The 18,617-nt window shown below is 41.5% G+C and overlaps 1 protein-coding gene across 14 annotated transcripts in view; it reads right to left on the bottom strand.

Annotated features, from left to right (window-relative positions):
* The window catches only part of GRB10 (growth factor receptor bound protein 10), a 395,303-nt gene that overhangs the window by 200,461 nt on the left and 176,225 nt on the right, over positions 1–18,617 (bottom strand). For 12 of the 14 annotated variants that reach the window (XR_008844002.1, XM_056520328.1, XM_056520326.1 and 9 more), the window contains one exon: positions 335–388. The exons of the other annotated variants lie outside the window; for them this stretch is intronic. Coding sequence is in view for 11 of the 12 variants with exons in the window: in XM_056520328.1 (XP_056376303.1) it covers positions 335–388 (54 nt within the window). In the remaining variant the exon portion in view is untranslated. The remainder of the gene's footprint in view (positions 1–334; positions 389–18,617) is intronic. 14 annotated transcript variants of the gene reach the window in all.

The following is an 18,617-nucleotide window of genomic DNA, read 5'->3' on the forward strand; positions in this document are numbered from 1 at the left end:
ACACTATAGCAGAGCTTTTACAGAAATATATTTCCTTAGTTTCAGTTTAAAAAAAATTCCAAACACTTTCCCTAGCTTATTCAAAGTGTCAAGCTATTATTTCATGCCCTGCAGAAATATCAACAAGGAGATGAAAAATAGATGAACACAAAACACCGTCAGCTATATTACTTCAACAAATGCATTTGCTTTGTATCTCCTGTTACATTGATTAGGAAAATAGCAGTTATCCTAAATTAAACCTATCTAGTGGGGATCTTATTTAACAAAAGTCATCCACATTTTCCAGGTTAAAGGGGTACTACGGATGAAGAGAAAACTAAATTATACTCACCGATAATTCCTTTTCTGGGAGTCTCCACGACAGTACCCCCGAGATCAACTCCTCCTGATTGGGACAGGAAAAACACTGAGGGTAAATTTCACACCCCTTCCTGTCCATACCAGTGTATTTACAAAGAACACCAAAAGAAAAAGGAAAAAAGGGCTTAAGAACACCACATCAAGAAAACAAAAAGGGTGGGATATATGGGTGCTGACATGGAGACTCACAGAAAAGGAATTATCAGTGAATATAATTCTCCGTTTCCCCCACGACAGCACCCATGATAAATACCAAAGATAAAATTAGGGAGGGACAACTGCGCTAAGCACTTTACATCCAACAGCCATATCCTCATTAAGGCTCTTCCAAGTCGCAGCCTAACATATCTGTTCCACCAAAGCCTCTGCTCTCACTCCCCAAGAAGAGGAGACTGCTCTGGTAGAGTGGGCTTTCATTTGAAGAGGCAGAGATTTACCTATGGCTAAATAGGCCTCAGAAATTGCTGTCTTCATCCACCTGGCTATTGAACACCTAGAGGCTTTCTTACTTCTGGAGAAGAAAAGGTTTATTCTCAAGGGGCGACACGCCTTCTTTACCATAAGAACAGTGTTCAATCCAGTTACAAACTAAAGTTTCCAAACCCAAAGACCTTAACTTACCTGTCAGACGTCTATGAGGGACAGTATCAAATGCTTTAGCAAAATCCAGAAACACTATATCCACAGCCATTCCTCTGTCAAGGCTTCTACTCACCTCTTCATAAAAGCAAATTAGATTGGTTTGACAACTTCTATCCTTAGTAAACCCATGCTGGCTATCACTTATAATACAATTATCCCCTATGTATTCCTGTATGTAATCCCTTATAAGTTCTTCAAACAATTAAAAACACGTTAAACTTACCGGTCTATAGTTTCCTGGGGAAGACCTAGAGCCCTTTTTGAAGATTGGCACCACATTCGCCTTGCGCCAGTCCCTTGGCACAATACCAGACACCAGTGAATCTCTAAATATCATGAATAAGGGTACAGATATTACTGAACTTAGTTCTCTAAGAACTCTTGGGTGCAATCCATCTGGCCCTGGAGATTTGCTTACATTTATATTACTTAACTTACCTTGTACCATTTCTACATTAAGCCAGTTCAGTACATTACATGTGTTACCAGCACTGACCTGGCCAATGTCAGCTCCTTCTTCCTTAGTATATACAGAACTAAAGAACCCATTCAGTAGCTCTGCTTTCTCTTTATCGCCTGTGACAACCTCTCCATTATCATTATTAAGGGGTCCTACATGCTCTGTCCTTGTTTTTTTTGCATTTATATATCTAAAAAAATATTTAGGATTAGCTTTGCTTTCTTTGGCCACCTGTCTCATTTTTACTTTTTGCCGTTTTTATTACATTTTTACAGATTTTATAGCTGACCCATCAGATTTGTATTTTTTGAAAGCTATTTTTTGTTGTTTATTGCTCTTTTAACATCATTTGTCAGGCATGTAGGATTTAGTTTTAATCGTTTATATTTGTTCCCCTTTGGTATATATTTAGCTGTATAGTTATTTAGAGTTGATTTAAAGATGTCTCATTTACCTTCTGTATCAGTATTTGACCACAACTCCCCCCAGTCTATGTCCTGTAGTGCAGCTCTCAGCCCAGGGAAGTTTGCCTTTTCAAAGTTATATGTTTTTGCCTTCCCCGCCTGTCTTTGTTTTCTACATTTTAAGTCAAAAGTAACTATATTGTGGTAGCTATTACCAAGGTTTACTCGCACAGTTACATTACCAACCACCTCTGTATTGTTGAAAATGATCAGATCCAACAAGGCATCACTTCTTGTTGGGTCCTCCACAAACTGGCCCATAAAATTATCCTGCAATAAATTTAGGAATTGTTGCCCCTTTGTAGTTTTAGCCAACCCCGGACCCCAATCTATATCTGTATAGTTAAAATCTCCCATTTTTACCACTGTACCTGCCCGGGCAGCCCTCTCTGTTTATGCAGCCGACCTATCTCTTCAGCGATATTAGGGGGTCTGTAGATTACACCAAATATTTTTTCAGTATTTCCCTCCTTTTGTAATTCTACCCACAGTGATTCCACATCCTCAGAATCATCACACACTATGGCATCGTTCACACTGACTTTCATACCACTTCTAACATACAGACAGACTCCACCACCTTTCCTGTTCATTCTATCTTTGAGAAACAATGTAAACCCCTGCAGATTGACAGCCCAGTCATGCAAGGAGTCCAGCCTTGTCTCAGTGACCCCAACTATATCAATATGTTCCTCCAGCATCAAGGCCTCACGCTCCCCAATTTTATTTGCTAGGCATCTGGCATTTGTGAACATACACTTTACATTTCCATCCTTTGTTATTGGGGTTAATGGGATTCAAGGGTGTAAGTTTTATTTTCCTATGAAGCCTATTCCTATTAACTATTCTAACCCCTCCCTCCGCTCCACCCCCAGGTACATTATTAAGTCCCCCCTCTCTATCTACACTATCTTCCCCCTCTTTGCTGTAGGTTCCCTCCCCCCAAGTCCCTAGTTTAAACACTCCTGTACCCTTCTAGCCATCTTCGCTCCAAGCACAGCTGCACCCTCCCCATTGAGGTGCAGCCCGTCCCTACGGTAGAGCCGGTAGCCGACAGTGATTTCGGCCCAGTTCTCCATGAAACCAAACCCCTCCTTCCTACACCAGCTTCTGAGCCACTTGTTTACCTCCCTAATCTCCCGCTGCCTCTCTGGTGTGGCTCGTTGTACTGGCAGTATTTCAAAAAATACTACCTTGGAGGTCCTTGCCTTAAGCTTGCGGCCTAAGTCCCCGAAATCATTTTTAAGGACACTCCACCTACCTCTTACTTTGTCATTGGTGCCAATATGTACCATGACTGCTGGGTCCTCTCCAGCCCCACCCAGCAACCTGTCAACCCGATCCGCGATGTGCCGAACTCGAGCACCAGGCAGACAACACACTGTTCGGCGATCTTTGTGACAGATCGCCCTGTCTGTCCCCCTAACAATTTAGTCCCCCACCACTAGTACCTGTTTGGCCTGCCCTGCACTCCTCCCTCCTTACTGGAGCAGACACCCCCCTGGTGGTCAGAGGCAGTATCCTGCTGCAGTTCTGCTAGCTCTGTAATGGCATCCCCCTCATCTGCCAAGCGGGCAAACTTGTTGGGGTGTGCCAGTTCAGGACTAGCCTCCCTGACACTTTTTCCCCTACCCCGCTTTCTAACTGTAATGCAGCTAGCTGCCTGACTGTCCTGCACCTCCATCCCACTGTCCTCCCCCACCTCTACCCCAGAGAGTACCTGCTCAGTGAGCAGGAGACTCCTCTCCGGGTTGTCAATGCATCTCAGTGTTGCCAGTTGCTCCTCTAGATCCAGGATCTGGGCTTTCAAATGAACAACTCGCTCACATCTCACACAGCAGTATGCACCCTCGAATTGCTGCTCAAGGATTGCATACATCGCGCAGGATGTACACCAGACTGCATTTTCGAAAATAGAGGCCATCTAGTTATGGGGATTTCACAAATGTATAGGCAAAAACAGTCAGTCAAAATTACACTTCAAATTTTTTGTAGACCTTTTGGGTTCAGAAATTAACACTCTCAGCGATCTCAGCCTCCTGCTTTCAAACTCCTGTTTTTAAAACTCCTCTTTCAAGCCCCCTCTTACACAGCAACACTCAGAAAGAGCAAGCTCAGTAAAGCATCCCAAGCTAAGATTTATACACCTGTGCCCACTCTACTCCTCCCCCTAGAGGTGGAACAGAGAAAAAAAAAAAAGGAGAAAAAGGGTGTTTAAACTAACAGTTATCCCACTATGTGCAAGAGAAAAAGACTTACCAAAAATATGAATGTGGACTATAGGCAGTCACACCCACTCCACAGATTCACTCTGCACAACAGATATTCATTGCTTTTTTAAAACTCCTCTTTCAAGCCCCCTCTTACACAACAACACTCAGATAAGCTCACCTCGTGAGCGCGCATTATATATGGTGACGCGCATATGGATTTACACAAACGTCCATATGCGCTAAGGGGTTAAGAGTCTCCTCTGTCCTCCACTTGTTACCTGTATTAATAGCACCTGTTTGAACCTGTTAATCAACTGTGGGAGCAATTATTCGAAAATTGAAGACATACAAGACCACTGATAATCTCCCTTGATTTCACCCCGTGGTGTCAAAATAATCACAAGAACTGAACAAAAATCCCAGAATCACACGGGGGGACCTAGTGAATGACCTGCAGAGAGCTGGGACCAAAGTAACAAAGGCTACCATCAGTAACACACTACGCCGCCAGGGACTCAAATCATGCAGTGCCAGACCTGCTTAAGCCTGGACATGTCCGGGCCCATCTAAAGTTTGCTAGAGAGCATTTGGATGATCCAGAAGAGTATTGGGAGAATGTCACATGGTCAGATGAAACCAAAGTAGAACTTTTTGGTAAAAACTCAACTCGTCGTGTTTGGGGGAGAAAGAATGCAGAGTTGCATCCAAAGAACACCATATCTACTTGAAGCATGGTGGTGGAAACATCATGCTTTGGGGCTGTTTTTCTGCTAAGGGACCAGGATGACTGATCCTAGTAAAGGAAAGAATGAATGGGGCCATGTATCGTAAGATTTTGAGTGAAAACCTCCTTCCATCAGCAATGGCCTTAACCCCTTAAGGACCGTTTTTTTTCCCGTTTTTGCATTTTCGTTTTTTGCTCCTTGCCTTTAAAAAATCATAACTCTTTCAATTTTGCACCTAAAAATCCATATTATGGCTTATTTTTTGCGCCACCAATTCTACTTTGTAATGACGTCAGTCATTGTGCCCAAAAATCTACGGTGAAACGGAAAAAATCATTGTGAGACAAAATTGAAAAAAATAACGCCATTTTGTAACTTTTGGGGGCTTCCGTTTCTACGTAGTAAATTTTTCGGTAAAAATGACACCTGATATTTATTCTGTAGGTCCATAAGGTTAAAATGATACCCTATTTGTATAGGTTTGATTTTGTCGTACTTCTGGAAAAAATCATAACTTCATGCAGGAAAATTTATACGTTTAAAATGGTCATCTTCTGACCCCTATAACTTATTTTTCTGTGTATGGGGCGGTATGAGGGCTCATTTTTTGCGCCGTGATCTGAAGTTTTAACGGTACCATTTTGGAATTGATAGGACTTATTGATCGCTTTTTATTCATTTTTTCATGATATAAAAAGTGACCAAAAATGCATTATTTTGGACTTTGGAATTTTTTTGCGTGCACGCCATTGACCGTGCGGTTTAATTAATGATATATTTTTATAATTCGGACATTTCCGCACACGGCGATACCATATATGTTTATTTTTATTTACACTTTTTTTTTTTATGGGAAAAGGGGGGTGATTCAAACTTTTAATAGGGGATGGGATAAATGATGTTTATTCACTTTTTTTTTGCAGTGTTATAGCTCCCATAGGGACCTATAACACTGCACACACTGATCTTTATCATTGTCACTGATTTCTCATAAGAAACCAGTGATCGATGATTCTGCCGCATTCATGCCTGGATCTCAGGCACTGAGCAGTCATTCGGCGATCGGACAGCGAGGAGGCAGGTAGGGGCCCTCCCGCTGTCCTGTAAGCTGTTCTGGATGCCGCGATTTCGCCGCGGCTATCCCGAACAGCCCACTGAGCTAGCCGGCATACTTTCGGTTTCTCGGTTTCACTTTAGAGGCGCCGATTGTTAGAGGCCGGGCCCGACCCGCTATGACGCATGACGATCGGGAGTGGACACATGACGTTCCAGTACGTCATGTGTCCTTAAGGGGTTAAAGATGAAACATGGCTGGGTCTTTCAGCATGACAAGGATCCCAAACACACCCTCCGAGCAACGAAGGAGTGGCTTCGTAAGAAGCATTTCAAGGTTCTGGAGTGGCCAAGCCAGTCTCCAGATTTCAAACCCGTTGTAAACCTTTGGAGGGAGTTCAAAGTCCATGTTGCCCAGCGACAGCCCCAAAACATCACTGCTCTAGAGGAGATCTGCATGGAGGAATGGGCCAAAATACCAGTAACAGTGTGTGAAAACCTTGTGAAGACTTACAGAAAACGTTAGACCTCTCATTGCCAACAAAGAATATATAACAAAGTATTGAGATGAACTTTTGTTATTGACCAAAAATACTTTTTTTCCACCATCATTTTCAAAGAAATTCTTAAAAAATCAGACAATGCTTTTATAGATTTTTTTCTCTCATTAGGTCTCTCATAGTTGAGGTATACCTATGATGAAAAAAACACCACAAATGGTGGCTGACTAAAAACTTTCCCCCCCTATATACACATACATATATCTATCTGTTTATTTTTTTTCACATTTTTTGTTCCATTTATTTCAGTAATTTTTTTCTCCAAATTTTTTTCCACCAGCCAAAGACTGTATGGGAATGATGGGGGGTTGTAGATATGCAACATCTGGAGGCTCCCTGTTTGGGAATACACTGCTTTATGGGTGTGCTCCCCAGGGGAGAGCACCAAATTGTAATAACCCTTTTTTCATGTTTTTCTTTTCAGATCCGTGCATCCTGTGGACTACTACGGATTCGGGGACTACGATTACCAGTTTTGTTTTTTTCCCAAAATATTTTAATAAAATGGTTAACAAGGGCTTGTGGAGGAGTGCTTTTGTAATTAAAATTTCTAAAAACATGTTTTTTTAATTTATTTTACAGGCTTAGTAGTGAAAGCAGTCTTATAGACAGAATCCTTTACTAAGCCGGGGCTTAGCATTAGCCCCAAAAACAGCCAGCGTTAACCCCCCAATTATTACCCCGGCACCAACTGACCCAGGGGTGCAGGAACCAACAGGCCCAGAACATCAAAAATAGCGCTCCTAGGCTTAGATGGTAACAGGTTGGAGTTCTTTAGGCTGGGGAGGGCCAGTAACAATGGTCGCCAACCCTGGTAACATCAGGCTGTTGCTGCTTCGTTGGTATCTTGCTGAGAATGAAATACAGACAACCCCATGCATAATTTTTATTTATTTTTTTCAAACAGAAATTTTTTTTAAATAAATAAACACGTGTGTGGTTCCCCGTATTTTCAGTATCAGCAAAATACCAACCAAACAGCAACAGCCTGACATTATCAGGGTGGGCGAGGACTAGCGCTGGGCGGTATGGCCTAAAATGAATACCAAGGTTTTTATTTTTTTATTATCGCGGTATCACGGTATTACCGCGTATCCCCACCCCCCACGGGGGGTCCCTGTGCCCACTAGCGGTGTCAAATGTGCCCCCCGTGAGCTCTACCATCACCGCTAGTACGGTCCCTGTGCCCACTAGGGTGTCACAAGAAAGCCGAGCGCAGCTCTGTTCCCCATCCCTTTCAGCTCTCAGGGTACGGGAACAGATTTAAAAGCCTCGCGCGTGGCTAACGCAGTACTACGCAAATAGCGTAGGGCTAACACTAGGCTCCTAGCGCTGCCTACGTTAGCCCTACGCTATTTGCGTAGTGCTGCGCCTCCGCAATACTACGTTAGCCACGCGCGAGGCTTTTAAATCTGTTCCCGTACCCTGAGAGCTGACAGGGACGGGGAACAGAGCCGCGCTCAGCATTCTTGTGACAACGCTAGTGGGCACATGGATCTCGCTAGCGGTGGGGATTGATCGTGCTCGCGGGGACACTGGCTGACAGGCGCAGCGGGTGGACACCGTAAATGGATTAGCTTCTGTGGCCCGGTTCCGCTCTCGGAATCGGGCCACAGAAGCACACCGGGACAAGTGAGGGTGCCGCACTGGGCTCTACAATTTATCCGGAGGGAGGGGCCCGACCGGTATAGCGGTATGGGCAAAAATCCATACCGTGGGAGAAAAAAAAAAAACGTATCCGGTTCATACCGGTATTACGCCCAGCACTAGCTAGGACCATTGTTACTGGCCTTCCCTAGTCTAAATAATGGCAGCCTGTCACCGCCTAGGCCCAGGGGCGCCATATTTGATGCACTGGGCCTGTTGGTTCCGGCTCTTCCCGGCACCCCTGGGGTGGTGGGTACCGGGGTAATAATTGGGGGAAAGCGCTAGCTGATTTTGGGGTTAACACTAAGCCCTGGCTTAGTAATGGATTCAGTCTATAAGACAGCTTCCACTACTAAGCCTGTAAATAAAAAAAATAAAAAATAAACTGTTTTAAAAAAAAATTTATTCCCAAAACACTCCCCAACAAGCCCTTGTTAACAATTTTATAAAAAAAATATATATATATTAAAAAGGCACTTGTCATCGACCGAATATGAAGTAGTCCTCCGAATACACTTATCTGAAATGAGAAGAAAAGAAAAACACGAAAAAGGGTTACCGTAGTATATTTTGGACGCACCCCTGGGGAGAATGCCCATAAAAACAGTGATTGCAAACAGGGAGCCTCTAGATGTTGTTGAGCTACAACCCCCATCATTCCCAGACATCTTTTGGCTGTCTGGAAATGATGGGAGTTGTAGTTTAGCAACAGCTGGAGGCTTGCTGTTTTGAAACTACAACCCCCATGATTCCCAGATATCATTTGCCTGACTGGAAATGACCGGAGTTGTAGTTTTACAACAGCTGGAGGCTGTCTTTCTTTGCTGGTACTACTACTCCCATCATGGGAGTCTGTTGCAGCGCTTGTACCAAGACTCCAGCAGTCAAGGGATGTCCATGGTGGGAGTAGTGTACCAGCACAGAGGGACAGTCTCCAGCTGTTACTAAACTCCAACTCCTCATTTCCAGACAAGAAAATGATATCTGGGAATGATGGGAGTTGTCCATCTGCACAAGTGCTACAACAGAATCACAGCCAAGGGATTCCTGCAGTCCGTCAGCGCTGTGGTGTTACTACAACCACCATCATTGACCAGACTTCTGTCCAGGAACTGGCAAAACTAAAACTCCCAGCATGCCTGGACAGCATTTGGTTTTCCAGGCATGCTGGGAGTTGTAGTTTCGCCAGTGTTAGAGACTCAGATTGCAGACCACTATACCTGCTATACTAGCATGAAGAATGCTGGTGGGGATCAGGGTTTTCAGAGCTGGATGAGGGAGGGGGGGGGGGGGGGGGTGTTACAGTGGCCATCCAGGAGGCTGCAAAGCTCAGCCTATCAGGGATGGCCGTTTAATGACATAATGAATAATCATAAGGGGCGGCTCGTCAGGCTGGAGCAGGCGGGTGATGGGAGGGAGAAAACCCTCCTGTTGAATTGTGTGCAATAGTGACGTTCCGATATATGGCTGCCTAACGCAGCTCTATGGGCTGGAAAGTCACACTAGCTGGGAGAACTACTGAGCTTCCTGTAGACAGCTCAGGAAGGAATTACAGATGAACTGTGAAAGAGAAAACGCAAGTATATTGGAAAGTTATATAAAACTTTTGTTTCTGCTGTATGGGGAAAGCAATTGTTGTGCGCTGCATATCTCCTTTATGAATACCGCCTGTTTTGGTCTTAATGATCGGGCCCCATTTTTCAAATCTGACCTGTGTTTCTTTATGTAGTAATAACTTTGGAACACTTAATGATACAAGTGATTCAGAGATTGTTTGTGCGACATACTGTGCTTTGTGCAAGTGCTAAACACATTCAGAGGAATTGAATATATCTACTTGCAAGAAAAACTGGCGTGCCAAGTAATTGAATTAATTTACGGTACATTACAATATGTCTACTTTATGTTGGCATCATTTGATAAACATTTTACTTTAGGGCATTAGAAGGCTTATAACCCCTTAAGGGAGCAGCAATTTATGTGGGAGATTTGCCCATAGTAACCACTCATACTGCTTCCTTCACGTTTCTCAAAAAAAAAAAACTATGAAAAAAATTGTTAGAGAAAAAAAAAACACTTTTGCAACTTGGTGGTTTATTTTCTATGCAGCACACTTTTCGGAAAAAAGAAACAAATTCTGTAGGTCAATACAATTACAATGCTGTCCAATTTAGGTTTTATTTTACTACTTTTAGTAATTGTATTACTAAAAATTAAAAATTTTTTTTAAATGTTAAGCTGTTGATGATATTGGACATAAATTTACGTCTTAGTGCCCTGGTACTTAATGTATAATTGTAAATGTACGTCATGGGGGTGTTATAGACGGTGGGACCCGGATTCCATCAGCAGCGGGAGATCCGCCGGAAATGGCACACATCAGCGATCAATACTGATCTTGGCATCTGTGGCAACGTGCAGCACTGATGGCTTGCAGACCACAGAAACAGATCTCCGATAGCACTGAACAGTATTAACCCCTTAAGGACCGGGGTTTTTTCCGTTTTTGCATTTTCGTTTTTTGCTCCTCGCCTTTAAAAAATCATAACTTTCAATTTTGCACCTAAAAATCCATATGATGGCTTATTTTTTGCGACACCAACTCTACTTTGTAATGACATCAGTCATTTTGCCCAAAAATCTACGGTGAAACGGAAAAAAAAATCATTGTGCGACAAAATTGAAAGAAATACGCAGTTTTGTAACTTTTGGGGGCTTCCGTTTCTACGTAGTACATTTTTCGGTAAAAATGACACCTTATCTTTATTCTGTTGGTCCATACGATTAAACTGATACCCTACTTATATAGGTTTGATTTTGTAGGACTTCTGGAAAAAATCATAACTACATGCAGGAAAATTAATATGTTTAAAATTGTCATCTTCTGACCCCTATAACTTTTTTATTTTTCCGTGTAGGGGCGGTATCAGGGCTAATTTTTTGCGCCGTGATCTGAAGTTTTTAACGGTACCATTTTTGCATTGATAGGACTTATTGATGCACTATTTTGGACTTTGGAATTTTTTTACGCGCACGCCATTGACCAGGCGGTTTAATTAATGATATATTTTTTATAATTCGGACATTTCCGCACGCGGTGATACCATATATGTTTATTTTTATTTACATTGTGTTGTATTTTTTATTGGAAAAGGGGGGTGATTCAAACTTTGAATAGGGGAGGAGTTAAATGATCTTTATTCACTTTTTTTTGCAGTGTTATAGCTCCCATAGGGACCTATAACACTGCACACACTGATCATCATTGATCACTGGTTTCTCATAGGAAACCAGTGATCGACGATTCTGCCGCATGACTGCTCATGCCTGGATCTCAGGCACTGAGCAGTCATTCGGCGATCGGACAGCGAGGAGGCAGGTAGGAGCCCTCCCGCTGTCCTGTAAGCTGTTCGGGATGCCGCGATTAGCCGCGGCTATCCCGAACAGCCCGATTGAGCTAGCCGGCAACTTTCACTTTCACTACAGGGTCAATAGCGCGCGGCGCCGCGATCAGCGCTGCGCGCTATTAGAGGCGGGTCCCGGCTTCACTATGACGCCGGGCCCGCCGTGATATGACGCGGGGTTACTGTGTAACCCCGCGTTATATCAGGAGAGCAGGACCAAGGACATACCGGTACGTCCTTGGTCCTTAAGGGGTTAAAGGGGTACTCCGCTGAAAACCTTTTTTCTTTTAAATCAACTGGTGGCAGAAAGTTAAACATATTTGTAAATCACTTCTATTAAAAAATCTTAATCCTTCCAGTACTTATTAGCTGCTGAATGCTACAGAGGAAATTCCTTTCTTTTTGGAACACTGATGACATCACGAACACAGTGCTCTTTGCTGACATCTCTGTCCATTTTAGCAACCATGCATAACAGATGTATGCTAAGGGCAGCATGGTGGCTCAGTGGTTAGCACTGCTGCCTTTCAGTGCTGGGGACTTGGGTTCAAATCCCACTAAGGACAACAATAAATAAAGTTATTATTATTATTATTATTATTATTATTATAATAACGTCAGCAGAGAGAACTGTGGTCGTGATGTCATCAGAGAGCATTTCAAAAAGAAAAGAATTTCCTCTGTAGTATTCAGCAGCTAATAAGTACAGGAAGGATTACGATTTTTTAATAGAAGTCATTTACAAATATGTTTAACTTTCTGCCACCATTTGATTTAAAAGAAAAAAGGTTTTCACCGGAGTACCCCTTTAACAATCTAATGATTGCTATAAATAGTTCTCTATGGAGACATAACATGTATGTGTGTATATACCGTATTTATCGGGGTATAACACGCACCGGCTTATAACATGCACCCTAATTTTTCCAAGGAAATTTTGGTTAAAAAGTTTTTTTTACCAAAATATCCTTGGAAAAATGAGGGTGCGTGTGTGAAGGTGTACCTCGATAAACTGTTTCTGACGGCTTCTGCAGTTCAATGATTTAAAGCAAGCACTTTAGTGGCTTCTGCAGTGGCTTCTGTGGGGCCAGAGTGCCGCTGTTCTATACCCTCCCCATCCCCAGTTTTATAGTTACATGTGCCCTGGGGACTGCGGCCCTTCATGCACCGGCGGTCTCCTGATTTGTCACTGTGCGCCGCGCACTGACTGACGAGTGACCTGTTGAGGACATCACTCGTCATTACGCAGCGCACAGTGACAGATCAGGAGACTGCCCGAGCATGAACGACCGCAGTCCCCAGGGCACATGTAACTATAAAACTGGGGACGGGGAGGGAATCTGGCAGTGGCAGTGGGACTCTGGCCAGGCAGAAGCTGCTGCAGTTCAATGATTTAAAGCGCCCGCTTTAAATCATTGAACTGCAGCGGCTTTTGCATGGTCACAAACAGTCTATTGGCGTATAACGCAGATAGACTTTAGGCTAAAAATTTTAGCATAAAAAATGTGTGTTATACGCCAATAAATACGGTGTGTGTGTTACATACACACTATATTATATATACTGTATATATATATTGAAAAAGATTAAGGAAGTGTGAGATGTACTCAATCTGGTGTGGTGACCGAGAACTTCAGTCTGGGTATAATCTCCTGTATACCCTGATTAAGCAGAAAATTCGTAAAGATAAATGGGGGTGACTGGTTCTCAAGGTCTTGAGTGTGATGGAAATGTGTTATATGGTTTTGTCTGTGAATATGTAATGATGATAGTGGTGTTTATGAATAATTCAAGAGGGTGATGATGGGTGTTTGTATAAACTTGAGGGTATGTATATATATGTATAATGAAAGAGGGTGATAGGTGTTCCTGTATAAACTGGAGGATCTGTATATAATGATCGGTGTATATGGGAGAGAGGGAAAAGTATCTTGATAGGTGTTTGTGAATGATTGGTTAATAACACTTACCATCCCCCTCTCCAAACACCGATCAAGATACTTTTCTCCCCCATACTTTTCCCTCTCTCCCATATACACCGATCATTATACACAGATTCTCCAGTTTATACAGGAACACCTATCACCCTCTTTCAATAATATATATAATATATATATATATATATATATATATATATATATATATATATATATATATATATATACCCTCAAGTTTATACAAACACCCATCATCACCCTCTTGAATTATTCATAAACACCACTATCATCATTACATATTCACAGACAAAACCATATAACACATTTCCATCACACTCAAGACCTTGAGAACCAGTCACCCCCATATTATATATATATTATATATATATATATATATATTATAATATATATATATATATATATATTATAATATATATATATATATATATATATATATTATAATATATATATATATATATATATATATATATATATATATATATATATATATATATATATATATATATATTATAATATATATATATATATTATAATATATATATATATATATATATATATATTATAATATATATATATATATATATATATTATAATATATATATATATTATAATATATATATATTATAATATATATATTATATATATATATATATATATTATAATATATATATATATATATTATAATATATATATATATATATTATAATATATATATATATATATATTATAATATATATATATATAATAATATATATATATATATATTATAATATATATATATATATATATTATAATATATATATATATACACACATACATATATATATATATACACACACACATACATATATATACATACACACACACATACATATATATACACACATACATACATATACATATATATATATATATACACATACATATATATACATATATATACACATACATATATATACATATATATACATATATATACACATACATATATATACATATATATACACATACATATATATACATATATATACACATACATACACATACATATATATATACACATACATACACATACATATATATATACACATATATATACACATATACATACACATACACACATACATACACATACACACATACATACACACACACACACCGTATTTATCTAAAATTTTTAGCCTAAAGTCTATGTGCGTGTTATACGCCGATACCGCCCCAGGAAAGGCAGGGGGAGAGAGGCCGTCGCTGCCCGCTTCTCTCCCCCTGCCTTCCCTGGGGTCTAGAGCCGTGCTGACGGCCCTTCTCACCCCCTGGCTATCGCCGCCACTGCCCGTTCTGTCTCCCTGACTATCGGTACCGGCGCCGATAGCCAGTGGGAGAGAAGGGGCAGCGGCACCCATTGCCGGCGCCGCTGCCCCGTTGCCTCCCCCCATCCCCGGTAGCATAATTACCTGGGTCGGGTCCGCGCTGCTGCAGGCCTCCGGAGGCCTGCAGCAGCGCGGACCCGACCCAGGTAATTATGCCACCGGGGATGGGGGGAGGCAACGGGTGCCGCTGCCCCTTCTCTCCCCCTGGCTATCGGCGCCGGTACCGATAGTCAGGGGGACAGAACGGGCAGCGGCGCCGATAGCCAGGGGGAGAGAAGGGCCGGCAGCAGGGCTCTAGACCCCAGGAAAGGCAGGGGAGAGAAGCGGGCAGCGACGGCCTCTATCCCCCTGCCTTTCCTGGGGGTGTATCGGGGTATACACGCGCACCCTCATTTTACCATGGATATTTGGGTAAAAAACTTTTTTACCCAAATATCCTTGGTAAAATGAGGGTGCGTGTTATAGGCCGGTGTGTGGTATACCCCGATAAATACGGTATATACACACACACACACACATATATACACACATATATATATATATACACACACACACACACATATACACACACACACACATATACACACACACACACATATTATATATCACACGTACACCGTATTTATCGGGGTAAACCATGCACCGGCCTATAACACGCACCCTAAATTTCCCAAGGATATGGGGGTAACAAAAAAATTTTTACCCAAATATCCTTGGTAAAAATGAGGGTGCGTGTGTATGCATGTGTATACCCTGATAGACTGTTTCTGACCCCGCAGAAGCACGGCTTTTGCGGGGTCAGAGACTGCCATCGCTGCCCGCTTCTCTCCCCCTGCCTTTCCTGGGTCTAGAGTCCTGCTGCCGCCGCTTCTCTCCCCCTGGCTATCCAGAGACTGCCGCCACCGCCCCATTACCTCCCCCATCCCTGGTTTTATAATTACCTGTTCCCAGGGTCACGCTGCTTTTGGCTCCGGAGGCGTCCTTAGCTGTCACTGTGCGCCGGGCCACTGATTGTGACGTCGCGTTTAAGACGTCACTCGTCATTGTGGAGCGCATAGCAACAACGCAGGAAACCGCCGGAGCAAGAAGCAGCGCGGACGCCGGGAACAGGTAATTATAAAACTGGGGATGGGGGAGGTATTGGGGCTGCAGCGGCGGCAGTCTCTGGACTCTGGACCCCAGGATAGGCAGGGGCAGAGAAGCAGGCAGCGACGGCAGGCCTCTGGACCTGCAAAAGCAGCTGCAGTTCATTGATTTGAAGCACCCGCTTTAACTCATTGAACTGCAGAGGCTTATCGGCGTATAACACGCAGATAGACTTTAAGCAAACAATTTTAGCCTAAAAACTGCGTGTTAAACTCCCCATATAAAATTTTTTACTGCCCCATTTCCCCCCAAAAAGTATATATAATTTTTTTACATAATTTAGTATCGGTGCGTGCATAAATGTGTGAACTATAAAAATATAATGCCATAAACAAGAAAAAAAATATATATTTTTTTATTTAAAAAAAAAAAGGTCAAAATGTATGCTTTTTGTGAATTAGTGATTAAAAAGTCACATTCGCAAAAGTACAAAAAACTACAGCTCATTGTGCAAAAAAAATAAGCCCTCATAGCCCCTCAGCTCGTATACAGAAAAAAAAGAACATTATAGGTTATCAAAACAGGGCAATTTTAAACATACTTATTCTGTATGAAAAAAAATTTTTTTTTAAAAGTTATACAAGCAAGTACGGTAAATATAGGCATTATGTTAATCATATTGACCGACAGAATAAAGAGAACATAGTAGTTTTACCGTAAAATGTACAGTGTGAAAACGAAAACCTCCAAAATGTGCAAAATTTCCCTGCAAAAATATTTTTGGGTTTTGCTGTACATTTTATGGTACTGTCATTAGAAAGAACATAAGCCACGGCTACAAAAGCCTTTTAATAGATCATAATTTAAAATTTATTTTGGTCTTGTTTTACAGTTTTATTCTAAACAGTGGAACAATCTAGTGACCTAAAAGTCAGCTGAAACAGAGGCAGGTAGACTTGTGGCCTCTGGCTTAAACACTCTGCTCCAGCATGGGGAACAAGCAGGAAGTACCGTAAATCATTTTCTAAAGTTGACCATACACTTTCAACAACTGCTGGACAAATACTAGTTCAGTCAACAGTGGTCTCTCTAGACTGCCCATGTTTTAATGTCAGCCAAACCCAGTGAAGTCTGAGGCGTATGGGCAACATCATGTGAGTTTTTAAAAAATATATATTTTTTTTTTTTTTGAGCCAAACAAAAAAAATAATCACTCTAAGTTAATAGTTAATATGATACACATATTTATATTCATTTTTGCATAGTGGGCAAATTAGGTGGTGTATTTGTAACTCTCAACTATAAGTAAAAAAGTTCACTAATTATTTCAGAATTATTAATGCAAGGAAACAGGGGGTGTGGGGGGTTGGGGAGAGAAACAGCAATGTTGCTTCCTGCCAGAAATATTTTGTGGCAATTAGGCTACTGCGCTTCCCAATTTCATGCACCAAGATCTTCAACACAAGAATGACCTAAGCATCTTTATTGTCTATTTAAACTGAGCCCAAGAATATAAAGCAATGGTGCAAGATGGTATTCCAGGAAAATGTAGGTCAGTGCGGCCACCCAGATTGGTTCTCCATGTGGTAGGACTGGCAGGATGTAAGTCAGAGGCTCATTTCTTGCCAACTGTTCCAAAAAGTGTCACTACATATTAGCTAGAACATGTCTGAATAAAATATGCCCTGGAGCTATGTAAATCCTCAAAAATAGTACATAAAAAAAAACACAAATTTTTTTATTAATTTTTGAAGATGTGCATAATTTGTATCATCAACAAGAAATAGTTGTACCAGAAAACAAAATGCTAAGCACAAGTATTAAGTGCTTTAACTCTGGTATTACATAAAATGGGTATGGGTGGGGGAGTTCGCAAGAGTGCCCACAGTGCCATCACCTGCCCACGAGGTTCTATGGTGCTTGTTAAAAGGTACAGTTTTTTTGGGGTGACCAAATTTACCAACAAACGAGTAACCTGCATCATTTGTGTTCTGTTGCAACCTTTTCAAGAAACCGGATGCAACAGAATAAGGCTGGGTACACACCAGGTTTTTGTCAGCATTCCACTGACAATTGGGTTCAGGTGTGGCGAGCAGCAGCAGGCGCCATTCAATGTGGCCTTGAGCCACTCTCCACTGGTAAACAGTAATTTAACAGGACTTTCTATGGAGCCCGCTATGTTAAATTATATCAGCAGAAAGCAGCCAAAACTGATTTACTAGGTGACAAAGGTCACTAAAATAAATGGCACTCCCTGCTGTACACCACAGTATACATGGGTATCCTCCGAGGGATGCTGAGTGGTATAAGTGATCAAGTGATCGCAAAAATGCAGTGTGAACCCAGTCTCAGCTTCTGATTTAACCCCGTACATGTATGGTGCACGTTCTTTCAAGAGACAATGATGCTAATGCAGGAGCTGAGCTAGCTTTATAGATGGCAGATGCTAGTTGCTATCAGCAGCAGGCACTAACCATTAATGACCAATATCCGCAATCATATTGATGATCATATAACAATTGCAGGGCACTAATTTATATTGAGTACTTTATGGAAAGGAATATATAATTGACCAGTGTTGTCCATAGTACTACAGTGGATGACATCCAGCCCATGATAATCACCTAGAGCAGAATATTAAGATAGGGTCTTTGCACCTTTGCTTATTTAGC

Source organism: Hyla sarda, chromosome 5 (assembly GCF_029499605.1).
Source record: "Hyla sarda isolate aHylSar1 chromosome 5, aHylSar1.hap1, whole genome shotgun sequence".
NCBI classification, from domain to species: Eukaryota; Metazoa; Chordata; class Amphibia; order Anura; family Hylidae; genus Hyla; species Hyla sarda.